This window comes from Ciconia boyciana, chromosome 4, assembly GCF_034638445.1.
Source record: "Ciconia boyciana chromosome 4, ASM3463844v1, whole genome shotgun sequence".
NCBI classification, from domain to species: Eukaryota; Metazoa; Chordata; class Aves; order Ciconiiformes; family Ciconiidae; genus Ciconia; species Ciconia boyciana.
This window is the reverse complement of record NC_132937.1, coordinates 94,906,023-94,930,521: the sequence shown is the minus strand read 5'-3', so window position 1 is coordinate 94,930,521 and position 24,499 is coordinate 94,906,023. Positions and strand designations below refer to the sequence as shown.

Genomic DNA, 24,499 nt, shown 5'->3' with positions numbered 1-24,499 from the left:
TAGACATGGAAGGAACATGGAGCAGTTCAGAACAAAGGGATTGATTATACTCCCACTTAAAAAAAGTGGTGACAATGTTCTGGGCAATGCTGGCGACTTGCACTACAACAGACATGACGATGAAGAACTGCTCCTCATGAAGATGGAGGTGTGCAAGTCATCATTGACTGGTGCGGAGAGGTCTGCAGAAGCAATGCATATGATCTTCTCTAGGTCTATCACCAGAAGACATTGCAAAGTGTGAACCTGTTTGAATGGTGTTTAGTACACTGCCGGCTCATAGATTTTCCATCCTGAACTGACTTGTAACTGAAGCGGGAGCCAGGGCTGACAGCATGCGGTAGAGATGGTTACCATCCATATCATTAAAATGCCCATCAGGCACTGATTAATTAGATTAATCTCAAAATTAGAAGTTATTTAATAACTGCTACTATTCACTAGATAAGCTTAAGTGGATTTCTAAAATTATTTTTTCATTAAAATTATAGACAATAGCCACCATTTCTTGATCTATTCACCTATATATCAGAAACTATATAAGTGTAAAGTTATATATAGATAGATACCAGCACATCTATTCAAAACTAATGTGTCAGCTCCCTTCCAGTCAGTATAGCAACAGCTAAAACCCCCACCATTTAAAGTGCTAGATTGTATCATTCCTGATACTAAGAAAATTATGTCATATTATTAACCTAAGGAAAAGTTAGTTGAATGTGAAAGCAAATTGAATTGAATGTGAAAGCAAAAGAAATGTCAGTAGTTCTTACAGTCACTGAATAGATATTTTCATTAACCAAAAGGTGAAAACATGTAAGAGAAAAGGTACTCAAGAACATTCAAATTGCACAGGAGAGTGTTACTAATTTCAGGATCTTACAAAACTCAGAAAAAAATAGAAAAAATGTCAGCTGCAAACAAGTAAGATCAGTAAGCATTGTTACTTTTTGGTCTTCTAACTTTGATAGAAAAGGTCTAAACAAAATACTAAAAAAACCCAAAAAAACAACTTATTGCCACAGCTGCACTAATGGAGAAGCAGAAACATGCAAAACCAAGTCCTTGGCTAGCATTGGTTGTGCTCCTCCTAACTTTCAAAGGCACATGGACTTTAGGACAGAAACTGGAAAGGGGAGATAACCAGACTAAGATCTGGTGAAGCCACTACAGAAGCTATCTAAGCAGGCATCAGTGAACTTTGATGGTGCCATCAGTGCTTCCTGCACTTTTCACAGTGCAAATTCCTTCTAATACATCAGCTTTACTGCTGCTCCTTACTTCTTCCTCTCTCTTTCTGCCCACCTAATCCTCTCCTAATATAACTCCAAACAAAACCCTGAGCCACCATGACAACTGCAACTATTCCATATGTATAGCCTACTTGTTTATGCATATTTTAAAGAGCCCAGTATACAACCTTATCTGGTTCTGCAAGTTCATGTCGCCACTTACAGATAACCCATGTGTCTGCTGCTGTCTATGCTGCAAAAGGTAACCTAAATCCTCCAAACCTGTCTAGTTTTGCAACAGATTAACAGTGGTGCTAGTCTAACAGAACTCCAAGCTATCTCACCGACTGCAAAAAAACAGGTGACAAGCCAGAACCTTGCTGGGCCACACATCACCTGCTCCACTTGTCCATATGTAAGTGTGAAACTGGACCTGCACTATGTGACTACGCAAAGTATGCAATATGAAATTTTGTTGTGGTTTAACCTCAGTACACAACTAAAAGAAAGGGTGCTGAACCACAGACTAGAATTGGGAACCAAGGCTTCAGGTCAGACATTGATCTGCAAGAAACAAGAGTTTCATCTCACCTCTAAGGCATATCTCAGAGACCATCCTACCAAACAGTTTCTAGTTAACCTTTTAGCATTGCTGCATCTGCTATATTATTCCCCATATACTTTTCCTACCTATTTTGGGGCTAGGAACAGTTTTTAACTCTGATTATACAGTCCCTAGCATAACATCATTCCTCTCCACAACTTGGACTTGGAGGCACTCTGGCGATAAATCTAGGGGGGTTGCAAGATTAACAAAATAACCACATCTGATCAGATAAAATTTCATCTAGCTTGGTACCCAGAAGCAAATGCTTGCGGAAAGAATCTTTAAAAGGGGAACTTTTGAAGCAGTTTTTCCCATAGTGTGTTGTCCTTGGCATTGAGCAGTTTGGGGGCTAACTACACACGTTACACTTAAATCAGCGGGAAAGTAGGCATGATTTCTTCTAAGTTCATCTTCACTGTGGTTCCAGAAGAGGAGAGAGGTGAAGGGTCCATCTAGCAGGATACCAACCTTTGCAACGTTTTAATTAGGATTCTGGATGGAACTGCCCACATCCAGACCCCATGGTGAAATAACACTCCATGGTGAATATCCGTTTCTCTCCTGAAGGAAGCAATCTTTCTACGTTAGAAATATCAGCATTATTTCTAATCGTTAATCATCTTAGTGGGCAGCTGCTTCAGTGAGTGCTACTTTCAAGTAGTGTTTTTCCCCAGTATCTGTTGAGATTAATATATACTGCTTCAACAAATAGGTTCTTCACATAACGGTGATGAAGAACTTTTACCACAGGCTGTCAAAGACAACGTTAACCTGCCAGCATTGCTAGTTTCAGTGAATTACTTCTTTCAATATAATTTAATCACTCTGTTCATGAACTTGTCTTCCAATTATGCTATGCAAAATCCAGTTTCACCTTCAGATGCTTTTCTTATGTGCACTATAATCAAAACTAATATTTTGACAGCTTCCACTATCACCAAAGATTTAAAAAAAAGGTGCTGAATAGACATAAATCTCAACACCTGCAGACAAAACCAGATTAAATTATCACAATACTTTGTACATAGATAGCTCTTCTTACATGAAAGTCTAAAGCACTTTTCAGTGGTAGACGTCATTATCTATACCATTCATAAAGCAAAAAACCACAGGCAATCAATGCTGCAGGTAGGAATGTGTCAGTGTTTCCACCTTTGGAATTGCTGCACTCAGGACCAGATCCAAATATCTCATCACATGCCAGTGTGAGACAGAGAACAGACCCTCTCCTCAAAAGCTACTGAGAAGTCCCTATAGCAAAATCCTGCCCTGCTTTTTCTTGTTCTACTGAACAAACCTGACTCTATCAGCAATTTACATTATTTCCTCTTTAAAATCCACCTCACCCAAGAGGAACGCTTGTATTATGTTAAATTCTGCACTGTATATGTTAAAGAAATTAAATTATGCACATTTGATTTTCTATTTAAGATGTCAAAAACTCTCAGTCTAGTTACAGTATCTGTACTCTCTGCATTTTGTTTTTCTGCATTAATACAGCAGCACGCGATTCCTGACCACAGTAATTAATTTGTCAAAAGTTTTGATGATACATCTATTTTTAAGGGTTTATCTATATAAAAAATCACTTCTGTTCACAAGATTTAGGGGTAAGTTTTTTGAAGTTATGAAGAGTGACTTCAACAAGTTTCTGGTGTCTTTCTTAGCAAAACATTTCATTTCAGAAAAATATTTTGTGTCAGTTTCACTGAAATACTCTGGAATCATGCACTGAAGCTGTGTTAGCACCTAACATATGAGAAAACTACACTCCAGCCTTTGAGGAGGTCACAGCAAACCCCAGAGAGTCCCAGGGAGGTGGAAGGGGAACATTCATGGTTCACAAAACAGATGACAAATAATTAAAAAAAATGTCAAAAGTAGTTCTCTGTCTTGTGGGTTTTTTTCTTTCTTCTGATAAATACCCTTATGAGTTGTAGGCCAGTTCCATGATTCAGCCTGGCTCAAATCCTGAAAGCTTAGGCTTGGCAAACATCAGTGTTACTTTCTGACCTGGAGGAAGAATAAACACAAACCCCAGGCTTGGAGCAGAACAGTTTTCATCCACAGATTAAAACTGAAGAAGCCTCTCCAATATATGCAGCACAAAAGAAAAACCTTCCCAATATACATGCAGCACAAAGAGTCTAATTATAAAAAGTTTTCCTTGACATACCTAAAAAAGTTTGGATGACTGTTTGAAGATACCCATCTTTATTGGTCATTTATTCTCAACCAAGTAATTGGGTTTCACACATTTTCACAGAAATATGTCAGAGAGTGAGCACCCTAATATTGGTAAGAAATCTAAACTGCCAATGATTCTGCTCTCCTTTTCATTTCTTTAATTATGATATCAGGTTGCCATACACTAGCCAGATGAAGAATGGCAGAGCTGGAAAAGACGACTATAATAACTGAGATGAAAAGAAGCATAAAGATGATTAACTCCCACTCACTGCATACAGAATAGCATATCTGATCAATAATACAGTTCTTCCTTTTTTTTAGTAATTATCAAATGTGCATATTCAGATTTATAATGGAGCAGGTCATATGAGCAGTCTGAGGCTTGAAAGTAGGAGCTATCAAGTCTAGCCATGATCTTTGTGCTACGTCAGTTTAAGAAAGAGGCACATTTAATCGTTCACTATGCCAGGGTTTGAGTTTGTTTCACAAGGGGTTGTGAACTCATACAGCATCAGAAGAAGTGACTATTAAAAAGCAGAAGAAATCAAGTGTCCAGTGCATTTCAGGCTTTTAATTTCACTTTCACTGGTCCTTGGGACATATGAAATCATTTTGTTCTAAGAAATATGCCACTGAAAATCCCTGTTGTAACCACCCACGTCAGAAATAATTCCAAGTATGTATTTGATTCTTCTGCCTAAAGCCTCTGCCACAAATACAATCTAACTATCAAATCAAGTCAAGGGATTATAGTCTTAGTAAGGTAAATCCCATGGATTCACATGCACCAGCTGATGTACAATAGTGTAACACAGATAGAGCTATAGTGACTGTGTTTAATTTCTGCAAAATATTTAAGGGAAAGGTTGGTAAACTATTTTTAAATGACTCTTGCTTTAGAAAGGCTTTTTCTAATCAGAGTGATTTAAAGAACACAACATTGAGATAAAGCAGTTATGTCATGATTATGCTGTAAACTTGAACTAAATCCAGAAGTCTAAAAATATATCAGTCCAGCAAAATAATTTTAGTTTAATGGATGGAAAAAAAAGAAAAGTATCTAAAGAATATACTTAAGATCAAGATACTATTCTAACTCCTAATAATAACATTAAGGTTGCTCTAAGAATGATCATAATCTATGAGATTATATGGTTAAAACATGAGTATCACAAAGAATTAAAATATTGCTTTAAACTCAAAGAACTGTTCAAATTTGAAAATTTGTCCTTTAAAAATCCTTAAAAACGTTACTGCTATAGATGTAACTGGCACACTCCTGGGATTTCTGGTTTTTTAAATAGAGCTATTCTCTCAGGAGACCATATCAGACTCTCACACTTGGAAGAAAATCTTTAAAAATTGCTGAACACTGAAAACATGCAGTTACAAGTTACACAACTTGTTATTAAAAATCCATAACTCATCCTAGAAGTAAAAAATACCAAAGCATCTGCATTTTTTTTTTACTAAAATTCAGCAGCAATACAAGATTACATTTTTATTTTTGGCATATTGTGATAAATACATGGGTTCAGAGAAAATAGCATTGTTCACTCTACTATATAGAGAAAACAACATGTGCATGCATTAACATTTACATATGTTGCAGCCACACAGGGAATGAGTATCTGTAGCTTTAGACCACTTCGTAGGATGCATTTTCCACAACTGTAAGTACCAGTAACTCCATTACCACTGGACAACATCCTATTCTTTTCTTCTTTCAGCAACAGCAAAGAGAGCCACCAAGGAGTTAATGTCATCACCAAAACCTAATGCTAAATTTTGGTGTACCTGCATACATCTTCAAAATCATATTTGTTTGCACACAAGAAGTGTATGTGTGTGCATGCATGTGTAAACTCCTATTCAATTTTTTCTAGTGAAGTCTTAGGCAAAACCATCCAAATCTTGTGCCTTTATTTACAGACACATCTCTAGAAAAGAATAAATCCTGAATTTCAAAGGTTGTTGTTGTCAATTGTGTTTACAGATTGTAGAATATCATGACTAATGTGTAATGCGACAGCAGAATTTTTTCCTATGATTTATTTATATAAAAGAACTATAGGGAACAATTGTCAAAGAAGAAAAGCCTTTCTGAACAGCCTACCTTAACAATTATATTTGTGACTGTTTTAGTACATCTTGGACACTCTTTTTTTTACTGCAGTGATGTTTGAATTGTCTTCCATGAATAATGACAAGAATGGCAGTGGATATTTCTTTGAATTTGTACGTCAGCCAAGTGCATTTGCCTGTGGTCCTGCTATGCCTCTTACTCTTCAGGGAACATATAAGCAATTTTTACCTGCTGATGTATTTCTGCATTTCAAGTGATCTCTAGCTCTTGATTTCTTTAATTACACATTGTCTATACTCTCAACCTCCTCTATCAATATGATCTTTTTTGCATAATGCTCACAGTCTTTTCAAGAGCTATTCAAAGTAAGCTTTCAGACCTTTAAAATGCTCCGTGCGCCCTGCCACAAAGGAAAGGTTAAAATAAAGTCCATGACAATGTACAGCTAGAAACAGAAAACCGCAAAAAATGCTTTTGGAATTTTTTCCTTTAGTTGGTCTGGGCTTTTTACATAAGCTAAAGGAAGTAGTTTGCAAAATTATTCCGATTTTTTAATGACAATAGGAGTAAAGATTAAATGGAAAGGCGGCGATAATTGCAAAGAGCCAAATGTATCATTTTCCGACCATCTGTGAACGGATAGTTGACTGTCACGCAAAACAAAAATTGGCAGGATGCATACCAGTCAAGAAAAAATCTCTGAACAAAACGTCCATCTCATAAGCAGCTTCCAGACCAGTTACAACTGGGCCACAAATCAAGCAACTCCACCATAGCATAAACAAATAGGAATTATGCAAGCAACACTTAGGCACAGAAAAAAAAAGGGTGGAAAAAAACCTCACCAAAAAATCCTCCCAAAACTTCTCTCCCCACCCCACGCACACCATTGGGTGCCCCAAACGTGAGGAAGATAGCAGGGAATTTAAACAAACCTGCCCTCATTATGAACCCAGGCCTTTTGGTCAAAGTCCCTGCTTGCAACAGCAACATAGTAGGGCTTGTTCCCTGCTATGGGAAGCAGTGGTCACAGGTTCATTCCAGCTTCTCTCCTCCTCAGCTTAGGAGAGTAGAGGGAGATACCACCTAAGAGCTTGCCAGAGAAGCTCAACTAAACCACCGGAAAATACATATTCAACACATTCCATCAAATGAATCGCAGTAGGATTGTGGTGACCTGTTTTTGGGGGGCAGGAATAGGGACAGTACTAGTCTCCTTTCTTAGATGAAGAAGGAATTTTTCTCTCAGTGCCAGTTTGGTTGCACAAACCTACGAAACAGAGAGTTTTCCCTCCAGCTGCTCAGGACTTGGTGTAATGGGTCAGGAAACACATGGTTCACAGTGTCGTAACTCAGGAAATGTCCAGTGCAAATACTTTTTTCCTGAGTAGTTAGCTCCTCTAATAAACTGGAATAAGAAAATAATTCAAGAGAGAGGAACACAGTAAAAAAAGGGATCCTAAATCTCTCCTAAAGTGAAAAAAAAATCATCATCATTTTCCCCTGGCTCTTAACTCCCAACAGCAGGGATCACCTGAGACAAAACTAACCTTCATTTTTAAGTGATTGTTTTAATTCAAAGTTATTGCTCTAAGAAAACTGCAAGGGGACATTCAACTCAATTTGAACAGGACTGTTTAGCCAGTTATCTAAAATTGCTAAGCAACAATTTTGTTAAATTCAAAGGGCTCCTAATTGAGGAACAAAAATAGAAGTCTTTTCAAATGCACTACAGAGTAGGTGAATATTCAGAGGAAAGGAATAACATTCAGGGTTATTGAATTAGAAGGCAGATTCCAAACAAATTAGTTTTAATCTCTATTTTCATTTCGCTGCTGATTTCCCAGTGAAATATCCTCTGGCAGGAGAAAACATACACAAATGTCTCATAAAAGCAGCCGGGGTAACAAGTGTTAAAAATGCAGCCTGGAACAGAAAGGAAGTTTGCCTGTCTGCTGGGGCATCATCATCAGCTCCCGCTGACCCCACACATCACACTCACCAAGCCCCCCAGCCAGCCCGGTGGGCTGGTCACAATGTTGGCACTGGCCACCTCTAGGTTTGGTAATGACATTTGGGCAACTCCTGACAACCCTCCAGCCACCCGGAAGGAAAGCTGGTTGGTCTACGCCAGCCGTTATTTGTCACACAATGTTTTTTGATGGAGAACCGTGTCAGCTGTAGAGTAAGTCAATGAGTACTTCCTACCTGGAGTTTTTTTAATCGAAATGGGGAACTCCAAGGAAGTTCAGCATCCAGGTCTCAATGCTTCTCAGACCTCCCTGAATCTGCATAAATTGGTCTGGAAATCTCATTAAAACATGATCCCATGAGGGAACTAGTACTCACTTTCCCAGTTCCTGCCTAGAGCCATTGGTCAAACAAAAATGACAAGTAAAAAACTTGGTTATCCTGCGTAAAGGATCAGGGGAGGATAACAAATCCTACACCAACTCTTTTCTTTCTTGGAACTAAGCATCTTAGATCCCTGATAGAAAGGGGGGACTGGAGAGGTTCACAGTGCATGCAGGATTGATAAGCGTGCCTGAAACAATGATTTCACTGATTTGATGATATCCCGTATCTCTGACAGGAGGCTAGATGCCCTCAAATTCAATCTTGAAGTTCCATGTGGGAATCCATGACCTGAAGAAGTACAGTTAAAATTAAGGTCTGCTTCCAACTGCTTAGAAACAGTCTCCATGATACTTGCAACCCAGTTGTGCCAATTTACTCCTGTGAAGAGTAGTCCCTCTGGGATAAGATTGCAGATTCAAAAGGATGAAATTGTTTGCATCTTGATTATTGACTGGGATATCACCATCACGATTTTTTTCTTTCAGGTCTGGATACATAAGGCAAAAGTTCCACAAAGCTTTTCCAGTACAGGGAATGAGATGTTATAATCCAGAAAATTACTGGAGTGCAAAATTACTGTAACTATTACTAATAGCAATGTTTATGGCATCATACTGAATATCAACTAGAAAAAGGCACACATTTTCTGGTTTTGCTTTAGACATGGATACTTATGTACAAAGCCAGAAAGAAATATATACCTTTCTAAAGCTTAGCTTGTAACCACTGATGTAATTTGAAGCATTTAGTACAGCACAACACAGATTTGCATTACCCAGCTATCCACATAATGTAGAATCCATCTCGACATCACCATCAGATACTGCTCGTCTTTCACGTAACATTCATCGTACCAAGGAAATCTCTCTCTCTGCCTGTCCTCTCACAATAAAAAAAGGAAAGTAATAATTTCCCTTACAAACTGCACTTAATTCTAATCTTTACCAAATTGCATACTAACTCAGCTGCCTACTCCAGAATTTCTGTCTCAGGAAACATAATGGTGTAATGCCACATTATTATTCCTCTGTTCAGAATTAGGGAAATACTTCCTGAATAGTACAGCGGATATCCTTGAATGTGGAACTATACACTCACATCAATCTGCTTGCAAGACGGTAACAACCGAGGAAATACTGTATCTGTGTAAAGCATAATGTATGTTTCTACATGCTTTTCCATTTCAGGGATCAATGTCATCCCACTGGAGATATGCCTTCACTATTTTGTATGGTACATCTCCAAGTCACATTATTCAGCTTAAGTGCTGAACGCACCTGGCAGCAGTATGTACAGCTACAGTGCCTCCCCTTGGCAGTCATACATATAACTACAGACACACAGACACACGAACGTGCACATAGGATCTGATCTCCCTTGTATCATTTGGCACAAGCCGCGTCATTCCATTACTCCAATTAGTGCTTATGCCAGAACAGACAAAACAAAAATATTGTCACACTGGGAGCTGGCAAGTAGTTTGAATGACTGCAGAATAGCACCACTGGTCACAACCTAAAATAAGCTAAGCAGCTCTCGCTAAAAACTTTCGTGAAACTTTCTCATGCTAATTTTAGCCTTTCAAAACAAGCAGTCAGCCCTAATCAATCTGTGCCTGATTTATCAGAATAGAAAGGCCTACACATGACCCACTGTGTAATCTGGATCTCTATGAAACATGAATTATTACTTTTAGCTAATTTTTATCCATCTAATATTGTGACAGTAATCAAGCAGGGATAAAGTGTGTCAGACTGAGAGCTCACAGGACTCATCTGGCTCAACTTCAGTGCTTATGCAGCTTTCAAGAGATACGTCATTCTAGAAACTATAGCTGTAATCTACAAAAGTCCATTTATATTTGTTACTGCTGTTACAGTTGGGGTATGTTATGGCAGACAAACTCCTACAGCACCTCTGAGGAGATGAGGACTTTCTGTATTCATTTCAGTGGCTCCTGAAGTTGACACATTCACATCAATCACTGGCTGTTAAAGTTGACATAAAGTTTTGCATAAGTATTTCCACACTGTTTATTCTCAGCCACATTCAATTGCTCTAAAATTGAGGTTTGGCAGCTTAACATCAGATATGGTCAAACAAAGTACAGAAAGGGCCTACAATGTTTTATCCCAGGCAGTGATCAAGAATACAAAAACAGACAAGTCAAAATAAATCAGACATTTATACTATAAAAGGATTACAGACTTCCCTCTGTACTTCTTTTCCATCACTAATACATAACTTATGCCTATAATTAATGCACTAATGCATAACTGATTATCAGTGGAAAGTAGCATATAAATAACTTTTTATACAAAGTGTAAGATTAAGAAAGGAACTTGATCCCTCCATAGACAGTGACGTGACTGCAGGACCATCGATCCAGAACTCACAGACTGTATTAGATGCATTGTCAACAGTGGAAAGTACTCAAGTGTAGTACTACTCAGGAAGTGGCACCAGGAGGTACTTTTGAATGCCCAGGCACATTGAATTGCTTTGAAGGAAGATATTGCTTGCATTTAGCAGCTGCAGTTAGCAGATTAATGGAGCAGGTTTTGTGCTTGCTTTGTTGAGAATCTGCTGCAGCTGCAAAGGACTGTCTGATCACTTCTGCAGACAGATTGTAAGAGCTATGGAAAAGCAGATGATACCAGAAAATGGTCTGGTAAACAGGCTGATCAGTTTTGCCAGCCTAAAACCAAGGGCAATTTAGATTAAGATTGCTTCTCTGAACCACCACAGTGGATTTGTGAAAAGAGAAGGAGCTGGTTGTACTTCCTCTGCATAAGAAAGGGTTTGCAGGCTGATCGATTGAGAGATCTTTTGAAATGTTCTTTGATAGGGTACAAGCTGCAAAACGCAGAAACTTTAGGAAAAATTATCTCCCCTGAACAATGCTCAGGTAAATAACTCAAGTCAAAGGTAATTTAGCACCAGAGATATGTGCAGGCAATTAATAGAAAGGGATAGTATATAAGTGACTCATTTTTGTGTAGATGCTTGAAAGCTTCAAGCTGTTATTTTAATTGCTCCTTTAAATCACTAAAATCAGAGAGAATAAAACCATCTTTCTTCCTTGCTAGCATGGGGCAGATTTTCCTATGTGCATATCATATTTGTCAGAGATACTCCCCCAAAGACTCATTTTTCCCTACTTCTTTCTCACCCACTCCTCTCCCTTTCACATGTGTTTTAAAAACAAATGCTTACAACTAAAGAAGCCAGGCCCTCCTGCCAACCACAAGCTTCCATCCCACTCCCATCCTCTCCCATAATATGTCACCTTGTTCTTGTGAAAAATGGTACGTTCTCTACAGCGCGGATCAGCATACTGTAGGAGGAGGAAGGCAGCTTTGAAGCATGCGGCACGCTGGAAATACTGACGTACCCAGCTCAAAATCGGATGACAGAGCTGTTGAAATAAAGCTGCTATGGTCATGAGGGAACAGCCCGTTTGTTTGTGTTTAAGTATTTGCTTCTTGTCTAACATTTATTTTTCATGTTGGGAGATTTTTGGTCTCTAGTTTGAGTTGAGGAAGAAATAAGCTTCTCAAAGCTCTTTCAGTATATCTGCTAAGAATATAAAAAATATAGAGTATAGAAGATCAGTTTAGATCTTGAGTTTAAGTTTTTGTCAAAACAATCTCCTTGAAGCCCATGTTCAGTAGCACTGTTTCAAAATAAAATGAACAATTTAACATTAACTATTTTTCTTCAAGTTGTGTTAGACATTCTTAGCAGAGGAGAAATTTGTACGTTTGCTAAGCTTATGTATTTTTTATGGATTTTTTCTTTATTCATTTTTTACAGAAACAACACAGCATTATTGCGCTAATTTGGCTTCATCCATACAACTATTCAGAGATTTTAAGTAAAGCTTGAATCTCTTCTAGTCACACAGAGCACCTTTATAGTTTATGAGTATTAACAAGTATGAGGACCTGCATGCAGAGCAAGCAGTTTCAGTAAATAAACACCAAAAGATGTTTTTTCTTTAAAAATCCATGCATGAAATCTGTGATTCTGTGATATCTTACTGACCCTGAGATAGTGCTCCAATTCTGTGCACAACAGACATAAACAAAAAGTTAAGGAGAAAAAAAAGCAATAACATGTTTGAAAGAATTGTACAAAGATAAACCAGGAAAATTTGCAAGTTCTACAAGCCACAGATGAAATAAATACTTTTCCACATAAACTGTTTTTATCTAGTGCTAGGGTTTGTGTGGGTGCTGTATAGATATACTTCTGTTACTTAATTCCTGTAACATCTGTAGGATTTTTGCAGCAAAACTACAAACGATTGGTGAGTATTTTGGCAGGAGGTTCCTCTCCCACATTACCAGTCTCACTCCTTTTTTTTGACACTGGCTACATGACAGAGACTCTCAGAGAAGAGAAGGAAATCACTCCTGAAGAGATGAGGCTCACTGCAACTCCCTGGAGTTCCACTTCAGGACTACCTGACTCTCAGTGCAAAGCTAAAAGAAAGGATTACAGGACGTACATCAGGATGAGACCGTTAACATTTACCTTTTTATAGGAACTTTTCCATACGGAAAAGAGTAAGGCAGACATTGGAACAGAGCTGCTAGATAACCTTTGTGTTGATTTTGGAAGCTGTCACTGATTCAAGCAGAAATCAAGAATTTTCTAGAGTTATATGAACAGAGGGGAAAGAAACAGCTCAAGTAACTGATGCCTCTGAGCAGGCATATGTTTGTGATTACCCAGGGCTTATCTACCACTCTGAGAAGCACATAGGTGAACCAAAGTGCTAGGAGCAATGACAGAGTCATGAGAATAGGGGAATGGTAATTCAGAATAAGTAAAGAATACTTGTCCCTATACCAACCATTTGAGTTTGTACTAGTTTACATGCAGTCATGAAAACTGGATGCTTTTCAGTCTTCTGGAGAAAGATGCTTGCGTAACTTTGTTCCCTTCCCTTGCTGAAGCATGAGCTTTATTGCAATGACAAAAAGCTGTAAGACTGCAGAATAAAGATGACTTTGACCTGTCCATTTCTATGACAGAATATGCTAGTATTACTATCCTATTTTAATAAGTTGGGAAAAGAATTAAGGTGTGCAGCAACCTATTTATGGTGACAGAGCACTACAACTGCAGCAAGCCATGAGCCATTCAGCCATCCTTCACAACCCTCAAATGAGAAAGGACATGTAAAAGACACAACATACACTATTAATCCCTACTGTGCATATTATAATTCATGCAGGCACCAAGCTGTGCACCTGGGGTGCCTTATTTAACTTTCTTTACCTTCACTTCATATTTCTATTTATCTTTATCATGCTGTTAAAATAAACAAGTAATATGCAAATTTTCTGGAAGAGAATAGACAGAAACATGTTTAAGATACGTAGAGATTAGTATTTAACTAGACAGATGGACTCAACAATAGAACAAGTAGTACAGCTTGGCATCATAAAAGCAGCTACCTGTAAAATAACTATAATTAATGGCAACAAAACCAGTAAGTTAAAAAGAACTGCTGAAGAGCATAAGAACCTGAACCTTCGTGGTTCAGAGAAAAGGTCTATATACTGCAGAAGCTCTGCATGCTGCAGAGCAATGCTATGGTGCCCAGCACCCCCTTTTCAGCAGCTCATAAACCAGTGCAGCATATGGCGTGGTGGGGAAACCCCAGAATGAGCTGTTCTTAGGGCCCTGCTAGCCCTACATGTGCACCTCATGTGCACCCAGATAAGGAATGAACCCAATAGATAAGCATGCCCCGAAAACACTATCAAGGTCCCTGAAGCACAGCACTGATCCCCACACAGTGGGGATGGAGCAGACTGAAAACATTGCCAATGTGTGCTGCACTCAGGCTGCATCCGAAGGGGAAAGTGCACCAATATCTAAAGCAGACCAAAGTACTGAAAAGTCTTTCAACTTTGGCTTCCCATCAAGCCATTTGCAGTCATTAAGCCTGCAGACAAGACCAACATAGGCAGTGTTCCCTCAGTTCCTTATCATAAGATAAGCACAGACATCATACACCCTGGAAGAGCTGTTCAGAGCTTTGCATACTTATCAGTATATAAACTTATCTTTGCACGGTGACAGCAATTATAAAATGTTATGGCCAGCACTCTCCACAGGAGATGATTAAACATTTTTCATTTCTGGTTCTGGTAGAGTGTGTGACTATAGGGCTTTACAATGAGTCTGTTTACCTGCTTGCCTCAATGCATCCCTGAACAGTCAGAACTGGAAGACTGAAAGTTGAGAAGAGCTAAGAGATCATACCCTGGAAAAAAAACAAACCAAACCAAACCAAACCAAAACAAAACGGCCAGAAGTCAGAAGGCTTCAGGGAACAGTGAGAACAGAAGACACAGAGATGACTCTTACCTCCTAATACTTTCCCATAACTCCTGAACCTTTTCTAGTTTGCCGGTCTACTAACTACTAATGACTCTCACTTGCAGGTAGCTGTCCACTTTTTGAACCTGGGTAAGTCTCTTCCCTTCACAATGCCCCTCAGCAGAATCTCACAGGCCTTCTATTCATTGCACAAAGAACCACAAAGTTGTGTTTGTTTTGACCCTTGGCCTTATGAAATTCATCTAATGCCTCCTACCTCTTGCATCAGAAAAAGCAACAAATGCCTACTAAGTCTCCCTGTGACATCCATGATTTTGCAGAACTTTCTCATCAACCCCCAAAGCCATCTCTTCTCTAAACTTCAAATGCACAGAAGCCATTTCATACTTCCACTCATCCTTGATTGCAAACTCTCAACCTTCTCTAGTTCTCATCCCCTCATCTTAAACAAGACATATCGCAACTCTACGTAGTCTTCAATACGCTTGCAAATTATGGATTTATACTGTGGTAGCACAATGGTCTTCTCTGCTTTGTTCTGTGTTCCTTTCCTAATAATTCCTGATGTTTCCTTTACCTTTTTGGCTCCTGCTGAGCACTAAGATTGTTTAACGGAACTATCTATTGTAATCCTCAGCTCTTGGTCCTGAGTGATAATGTCCAGCACAGAGCCCATCTTCTCAGGTGTAGATCTCAGACTGTTTTTCTTCATGTGCATTACTTAGTATTTATCAACACTGAATGTCACCTGCCATTCTATTTCTGTTCCATGTAGGAGTATATTAAATGGCACACACTGTCTGCGGCAGTGAGGCCAAGGACCAACTGAAAAAAGAAAAAAAAGCCATAAATCTCATTCACTACCCAGACCTGATTCACTGAGGGATCATGCCCATCCTATGCAGTGAATGAGAGAAGAGCCCACTGGGGAAAAAAGGCATTATTTTAAAAAAACACATAATTATGATAACACATACATGGGGAAGAAATAAAATTATTTGAACTACCTAAATTTGAACTGCATGACTCTGCAACTTTAATACGATCTCTACCGTGATTAATTGCATCAAGTCACAAAACAGGTGATTTCAGCTGTTTAAGCTGTGGTTCGTAGCCTTGAATTTTCATATTGATTGTAGGTGGACAGCCTTGCTCCAGCTCAGTCTCCTGAGACTCCCCACACACTTTTCTTGTCAGATTTGCTGCAGAACCTTCTTATTGTTTTTTACATCACCCAGAAGAATGACCTTTTATGCAGAACTAGCTTAAACAGCAACACAAAAAATCATTTAAGAATATTAGGGATGTTGTTTTTTCCTTTTTCAATATCCTCATGCTTTGATATTCCTTCAACTGATTGATTCAATTACTTGTAGATTTTATTTTCTCTCACACTTCAATACTACAAATACTGAAAAGCTGTGCTTTTAACAATACAAAGGCAGTAATTTTTAATTGAATTGGTCCTAGTGGGAAAAAAAGGTATTTTTTACTCTTACTGTGCTTTTTGAACGATTTATAAACACACTGGAATTAATTCATAAAGGAAAATGTGTCGCTGATGCTTTGGCTATGTCTGATTCCAAAGGCAGAAGACATTCATCGTTAAAAAAAAATTTACTAAATACATGTTTGTGACATGTTCATAAAGTTCCTAACACTGAACATTACTCTCTTCTGAACATCTAAAGATCACAGGAAGTACACAAGAGTAACAGGAGCACTGATCCATGTTTATCCACAAATTATTTTCTCATGACGCCTACTCACTCGAATGACCACAACCGAATGACCAAATGACCACAACCTTAGACACAGTGGATACAAAATCCACTGAAATCAACGGTGACGATTTACTGACTTGCATAGAATTTCATGAGTGATTTTGAGACTAGGGTCTTCAAAGCAGTTTCTGATGGAACAGAGGCAGGTGTTAATTTACAGTTGGACTATGCTTTGTCATACATAATCAAAATGAACTGTGGGTTTGAGTGTGTCAATGCAAAGTGAAATTGATTTTGTGGACTTTAAAAAAGTTGCATTTTATTTGTAACATGACCTAGGACAGGACTCAGTGGAAGATATTAATATGTCAAAGGGTACACAGAAGGCAGCAAGTGAATTCAAAACTTAAATAAATTTTAAGTTGCACTAAATACTTCCAGTCAGTAGACAACATAGCTTCTTTCCAAGCAATATACAGTACACACTTGCAATAATTTAGTTAAGTACGACTGCTCTTATGTATACAAACCTTGGACATTAAAAGGCTCATTTTTTAAATAAAATCTTAAGTTGTAAGTGAATACAAAAAATAAAAACAAGAAAGATATGATCCAGATGTTTAGCAGATTACGTATATGTAAAACATTAATCTTTCAGTAATAGGCTGGACTAGAAATATTAAGGACAGAATACAAGAATTCAACTAATAGGTGATGAACTGAAAATGTGGAGTGATAAATATAATTCTGATCTAAGTCAACAAGAAAAGCTATCATTGGTTTATACCATGATAATTCAAAATCTCACTGAATAGTTTGGCAGTCTCCTTAGAGTCCACAAAACAAAGGCACAAAGCTCACACGACCTTCTTGAAGGTATGTGGTATAGTATGCAGTCCTCATTTGCTAGGTTTCATCTTTTGTTCTAAAAGATATTTCTGAATACATTCTCATCCTTTCCCTCTTTCAAGCCGACATGGTGATGGTTGCTGGCAACTCCCCCGGACAGGGTGGTATATAAACAGCCTAAAAGATTATTTTACTCTTTGGTGACATAAATTGCTTCATCAGCCAAAATTTCCAGACTGCCACAGCAGGAAATGCAACAGGGTGGATGTACCTGAACAGTGTGTCTTAAGCTGTTTTAGTCATTCTTACGTGTCAATTTCACTTTCAATTAAATGAGCTACAATACAAGTATTTTCATAATGCCCACACAACTGGAAGCCCAGACTCCAATTATCTGTGAATGGTGTACTGCAAAGTCCACACAAAGGGCAGGATTCCAGACCCAAAACACCAGCAGATTAAAGTAACAAATCAGTGGCTATTTAGGATTCAGGTAATTATGTTCTCAGGAAGTATTTACATTTTGAGACCTAGGTATCTTATTGTTATGTCTCTTTGTACAGCACATTTCTCTCACCTGGTGGACTCCCATGCCCTGCTGCAGCTGTAGCAATAGCAAAAGCAGAAGCAGGAGAAACCGAACAGTGGCTGTTGTCAGCAGTTTGTACTATAAAGGGAACAGACAGAGAAAAGTTAACAACTTCTACATACTTTTCACATTTTTCAAGCTAAGCAACAATAATACTTAAAATCTTCACTAATGTTTATACTTTGTGAATGTTTTATGTTTTCATTGCCAGAGCACTTTATATTAAGGGAAATAAAAATATCATAATATTTGTGTTTTAAGTTTTATTTCCAGGTCGGTATAATTAACATTGCTATGGAAAAAAATGTCTAAGACACTGCCAAGGTGAGGAACAAGCAGCAACCAAACAGAAAAAGAAAAAAAAAAAAACAGAAACAATGGTGTAGAAAATTAACCTAAACAAAAAAACATGTTAAAGAACTAAGCATATTAGCCAACTTCCAATAACTAGATTCACATATTTTCCTAGGTCACTGCCTAGGATGAGTACAGTTTTGCACAATTTATCAAACTTTCTCTATAGCGCATGCTGTGAACACTGCTTCTGACTAGTACTCAGATAATATGGCACTGTCCCGCACAGTTTCCAACTCCCAAATCTTGCCATCTCACCATAAACATGCCCAATAACAGAAGACTACTATTGGTTTAAAATTAAAGTGTCTCAGCAACTTCTTAACAGTTGAGAAGACTCTGCTCTGTTTTTGTTGGTTTAATCCCAGGCATGAAATAACTGCCTAGAAATCTGGCTTGCATGAGATGGCAGCATTGTAAGCGTTCATGGACGTAGCTCACAGCTCTGTTAATGATTTCAAAGAGCCACGTGAGAGCTATTTGAGGAGCTCCAGCTCTCACTTTTCCTCTTCAATTGAGCAGTTTATTCAAATTTTGGAACAAATAATGTGACACCATCTGTAAATGTTCAGTGTTATACAAAGAAACAGACACAGTCACTCCCCATTGACAATAATGGGTGTTGAGTATTTCATGATTACATATGGTATGCAAAATATGACCCCTTAGTAGCTGAAAAAGATCTGTCAAGGTCTTGAGAGTTTTGCGAGAATAGGACTGATTCAATATTAGCCTTGAATTTGGGCACATCCTGCTCGAGCTATTTAAGAACATTTCATCATATCAAAGTCCCAATATGCTTCCAAGTCTCTTGTTATTACTATACAAATTAACTGGTATAATTCACATTCTAACAGCTTTTTTTTTAATACCTGAGAAATAAGGAAAATACAAGCAAAACACATTATTCAAACATTATTCTTTTCTAATACCCTGCAAACATTACAGCTACAGTATTTAAACTCTTTAAAGGGACTGATAGAGGCAAGAAACATCAGGTTCTTACCTCCTGGTTGACGATAACGGAGATGACGTGGTGTCGAAGGGGATCGACACGGGGAAAGCTCTGTGGTATCCACTGCTGAGGTGCTTTCAGGAATTGTCCGATCCACTGACACAGATTCTAGAACTGCTGCTTTAAAAGAGAATAAATGTTAATACTGGGATGATCATTCATAATTTACAACTCTTTAATTATATTATAATATTATACATTATAAAAATAATTATATAGCCACTTAATTAATGTAGTGATTTCTATTCTATTCTATTTTACTCTATTCTATTCTATTAATGTATTTATAAAGTATAAATGTTCTTTGAAAATATCAAGAGGCCATAGGGAACTATGGTATGGGGCTGTAAGATATGGTTTTTTAAAGCACAGAGTATAGTCAGATTAGTTTGTGTTAGCTATGGAGTGCCTCTGCAGAGATTATAGAGTATGTGGGTGATTCAGGAGGATTCTCAGTTTACAAACTCCAAAAGATAGAAAGTCTGCTAATGATCAACTTTGAACAATCTGAACTGTACTGCATTGATAAAAAAGAATATGTACAGCAAAGTAGGCTTCAGTGAAAGGTAATGTTTAAAAAAATGGCCATTAATTAATAGCACTTAGTACCACTGTTTCAATACCAACCTAATACCACTAAATACCATCTAACACAAAGTTGTTTACATTTAATCTGTGGTTTATAGTTGTTTTAAACAGTACTGCTTCTGGAACTTGCCATGAAACTTTTGCATTAAGAAGACTCAGCAATAATTATCCTCTGGATGGAGTTAAAGGACTGGGAAAGTTTTGTACCAATGACATAGCCACACAAAAGCTCATAAATAACGAACTTGGTGAAAACCAGCAAGTTGTCAGTTGTCAGTTTTATAAATAGCTTGGCTAAGACTGCACTTTAAGTCAGCAGAATATGCAGTGAAATGCACAGGTAATAAGGACACTTAAACTCATAGGTTTTACACGAGCTAGGGAAAATAATCCTTGTTGGATAACTATGTGTAATCAAAAACTGCCCAATAAAATGGCCAAACAGCACTGGAGAGCAGATTACTCCATGGAGGAGTTCTTCTATCAGAAGAACAAAAAAGGAATGGCAGAAATACTACTTCCAAAATGAGGGAAAACAAGCTGATAAAATATATCCTACATTTGATATGAAAGACAACTGTGCCTGCAGCATAAGCATTGTATATATAAATACACATGTAAACAAAAACTTTGGAAAACAAAAACTTTGAAAGCAAACAACAACTTTGGAAGTGGTCAAAGAAGGTGGAAATTCCAGGATGTAAATGGACAACATTCAAGGAGAACAACCACCACCATAATAATATGTCCTGGGGAACAGAATTTGTACGGTTATATTGGATTTAGAGTAAGCCGTAGTTGTTTTCTTGGACATCTGGCAGTACCAGAGCAACAGTATTAACCATAATGGGGTGGTGGCTCCTGATTAAGTAGAACGGGTCTCCTTACCCAGAAAACTTCAGAAACAAAGAAACACATTACGTATGATAGGAAACGTGCAGATTAGCATTTTGTAGTTCTCCTACTACCCATTTCCATTCTCCTTGTGAGATTTCTTTTTAAACTTACTCGTCTTCCTCAACATGCTATATGCAGCTGGGTGACAAAAGGACTTTCCCCCACAGAACAGAGCTATCTAGCTGCAAATTCCTCCTAACTGAGTGCAAACTGTTCAGCAGAAGATCCCCAAAGGGACTGGAGACAGTGCACAGACAGCAATTTAGCATTTATATGAGGTTCTTGCCATTTCCAAATGTTCCTCACGCTGCCCAAATGACACTTCCAGCTTTGATAGACTGGAATGCAAAATCGGAATACCTCTGCAACAATGTCTAGTGCTAACACTAGGCCAGAATAACCTGTTCTTTACTAGTTTACTTTACAGTGTACAGCAGAAAATGTTATACCTAACACCAACCTGTGTACAATTAATTTTAATGTATGGCCTATATTTTGGGACATGCTGTGCTATCACATTGATTTGAATGTGGTTACACTAGTGCACAAGAAGAATTTGACCAATTCTACATAGTAAATACTATATTTTATATATATATATATATATAGTCTGTTATGCTATTCATTTAAAAACATCCAGCATACAGAAATATAATGATTAAGTATAACAGCCAACCAGCATTTTATGAAAGCATAAAGCATGGGCAAGAATAGACTCCTATAATGCTAAGGTGGCTAACTTGCCTGTCAAAAAGATTTTTTTGTTAAACAATAGGCTACATTCTGTAAAAACAATCCCTCTGCATAATACAACATCAAATTTCTTACCAGGCCACTTATTTCAATTCATCAGTAAGGAGTAAACATAATGCTTCAATCATATTTTTCTCAGTTTATGTTTGGTAATCTTTTTCTTCTTTCCTCTTGGGTTATATCACTTTTCATTGTTACAGTACTTGCAAGTAAAATTGAGCTACATTTTGCTGAGATTTACAGTTCAAATTCCTCAGACTGCAAGTCAGGACATGTAAGACCATTTCTAAACATGAATTTTAGGAATAAAATAGCATTTTTTTATTTTGTCATCTTCTGTTTAATGTAACAACAATACAAAAAATTACTATATACTTCTATTCTAACTCAGAAGACCATCCCTCCATCCCCAAAGAGCAATCAGAAATAAGTGCACACTTATGCATCCTATGAGATTAGAGTTACTTTCTTGCTTTGCAATCTATAAATACAGTGATCCCATTCTAGATGCCCACATTGAGGTTTATAACAACTAACTTTAGACCTCTGGAAGTAGTACCTATTCCAAGGTGTCTTACACAATCCACAGAGGAAAACATGCATTTGCACAGCAGCAATTAATCTATTTTAGACATCTACCTTCTGGATGGATAACAACCAGGTGGTATGAATCTCACCAATGTACCAAGTGCATCACATAAATTATTTGTTTGGATTAGTGATGAAATCCTTCTGGAAAACTAGCCCTGTTATGTTAACATGTTAAAGCTGTTAGGTCTTTACATCCCTATTTCTTTTTAACTTAATATTTTACTTCCTGTAGTAATGGTACAACTGCAAAATCTTTCACCTCAGGAAACACAACTGGCATCAAATATTTCCTTCTGCCCTTCTCCTTAACACTCTGCTGAAGAGAACACAGACAAGGCCATTCTGCCATACTGCTATTCTCACAAAGAAGCAACAAAGCCGTGGAAACAGACAACGCATCACAGCCTCTACTAGAGAAGAAACAGAGAGCAAAGTATTTGGTTTCACAACACAACTTACGGTGATCAGGACAAAAATAAAGACATGAGAAACAACTTCTCAGCAGTAATCTGATAAAAGTCAAGCCTAGCTTAAAGACTACCCAATTTATCAAAAGTAACATTTATTACTTTGTGGATATATAATACCTCTTCGAATGCTTCTCCTCAGCTTGTTACAGAGGTCAACACGAGGGTTCTCCAAGCTGTCCTCTATGGAGCCAGGGCTTTGCTCAGGAGAGGAGGGCCCTTTGCTAAGGTCCAGCGGTACTTTGCTACCCGTTGGCGGTGGGGAGGTGGCCGGGCTGTAGGTCGAGGTAGGACTGCTTGCCACAGATGAAGTAGAGAGGTCAAGGGCACCGATCCTTGAATTCAGTGGTGAGGTCAACGAAAGTTTTCGGGTTCTGACAGGTGAGGAAGTTCTGGAAAGTGACAATGGAGGAGGAGAAGAAAACTTGCGACAGAGATGTGGTGACTTCCCATCAGCCAGGTACTCTCCTCTGTTGTTTTGACTGGTGGCAAAGAATAACTCCAAAGACCTGAGAGGAAGAAAGAAAAAAAATCAATAGATGATAACAAATGCCAAACAGATTTAAGTGAAAACACTTAGAGACAAATTTTGTGCAAATCTGCATGGCACTGCAAAATCTATATGACACTTAGTCCTTAAAGCCTAGGCAGAAAGTTGAGACAGACTTATCTAAAATCATACATCCTATTTACAAAGGAAGAACTTTCTTCTTAAATTATTCATATTAAAAAAAAATGGTAAAAAACAAACAAACAAATGCTGCCATGGTAATTCTGTAAAGAAGTCTATGATAGAAGGAAAAAACCCTAGCGCTCACCTGACAGGAATGGAAGTGAAGGGCCGTCTGTATATGTCTGAAAGTTTTTCCAGTACAACAGCTGCAGTAGTAAATATGCGGTAAGTATGTAGGAACGTATTCAGGAAATCAATACTTAGAAATCGCAAGTCTGTTAGCCGCTCCAAAAGGCGCTCGACGCTTGCATAACGGATTTGGGGCACTTTGCAGGAATTCAGTGTTTTGCTGAAGCAGATATCGATGTCATCTCTATGAAGACGAGCATCAGATCTGCACAAAAATTAAATTTAGAACATTTTACCAATGTACAGTAGTGATATCACTTTAGCTATTCCTGTCAACATGGAATCAGCAAATATATATCCATTCTTGTATTTCATCAACAAAAGAAAACTCTTAATTTGTGGTGAAAGCTGCTTCCATTCAGTTATATTTTACGTCATAACTAAGGCCATTTAAATTTTATTTTTGGCAAATAATTAACTTACAACATTTCAAAATCTAAGAAATAATTAATGAAGCCTAAATTTCCGAAATGAAACAGCAGGCAAAATTGTCCGCTATTGTCTCTTTCAGGCTGTTGTGGCCTGTAAGGCTACAGTACAAGAAGCTCACTATAGAATAATTGTGCATCGATGGCAATTTTTTCTTGCTTTATATAAAATAAACTAATGGACTCCAGCAAAAGACAGCAAAATGAACCCCTTAGCTAAGCTTAAGTCTCACTTGTAAGCCCTCAGACTCCCAAGAACTTATTATTTTTTTAGAAAAGCAAACAGGAACAGCATGAAACATCTCAAATTTCAAAGCAGAAACCATGGAGGAGCTTTGTTGCAGTAAAAAAATTGGGACTAACTTTTGTTTGGACTTCAAAACTAAAATTTATCATTTACATAACCCTACTCATGATGTGTTTTTTCCAAATTCAGTTTTGCGTAATTTTATCTAGTTGAAGGCTTAGTTTGTAAAAAAATGGGATGGATATTAAGTAAAGCATCTTTCAATACTGCCTGATCTTTTCAGTAAAAATGATTGGATTTTC

The 24,499-nt window shown here is 37.8% G+C and overlaps 1 protein-coding gene across 3 annotated transcripts in view; it reads right to left on the bottom strand.

The window, feature by feature from the left end:
• Positions 1–24,499, bottom strand: part of RASGRF2 (Ras protein specific guanine nucleotide releasing factor 2) — a 154,601-nt gene that overhangs the window by 39,506 nt on the left and 90,596 nt on the right. For 2 of the 3 annotated variants that reach the window (XM_072860670.1, XM_072860668.1), the window contains 4 exons: positions 23,479–23,727; positions 22,781–23,169; positions 19,356–19,484; positions 17,984–18,073 (listed from right to left, as the gene is read on the bottom strand). In XM_072860670.1, the coding sequence (XP_072716771.1) occupies positions 17,984–18,073; positions 19,356–19,484; positions 22,781–23,169; positions 23,479–23,727 (857 nt within the window). The remainder of the gene's footprint in view (positions 1–17,983; positions 18,074–19,355; positions 19,485–22,780; positions 23,170–23,478; positions 23,728–24,499) is intronic. The other variant, XM_072860669.1, reaches the window with a different exon arrangement.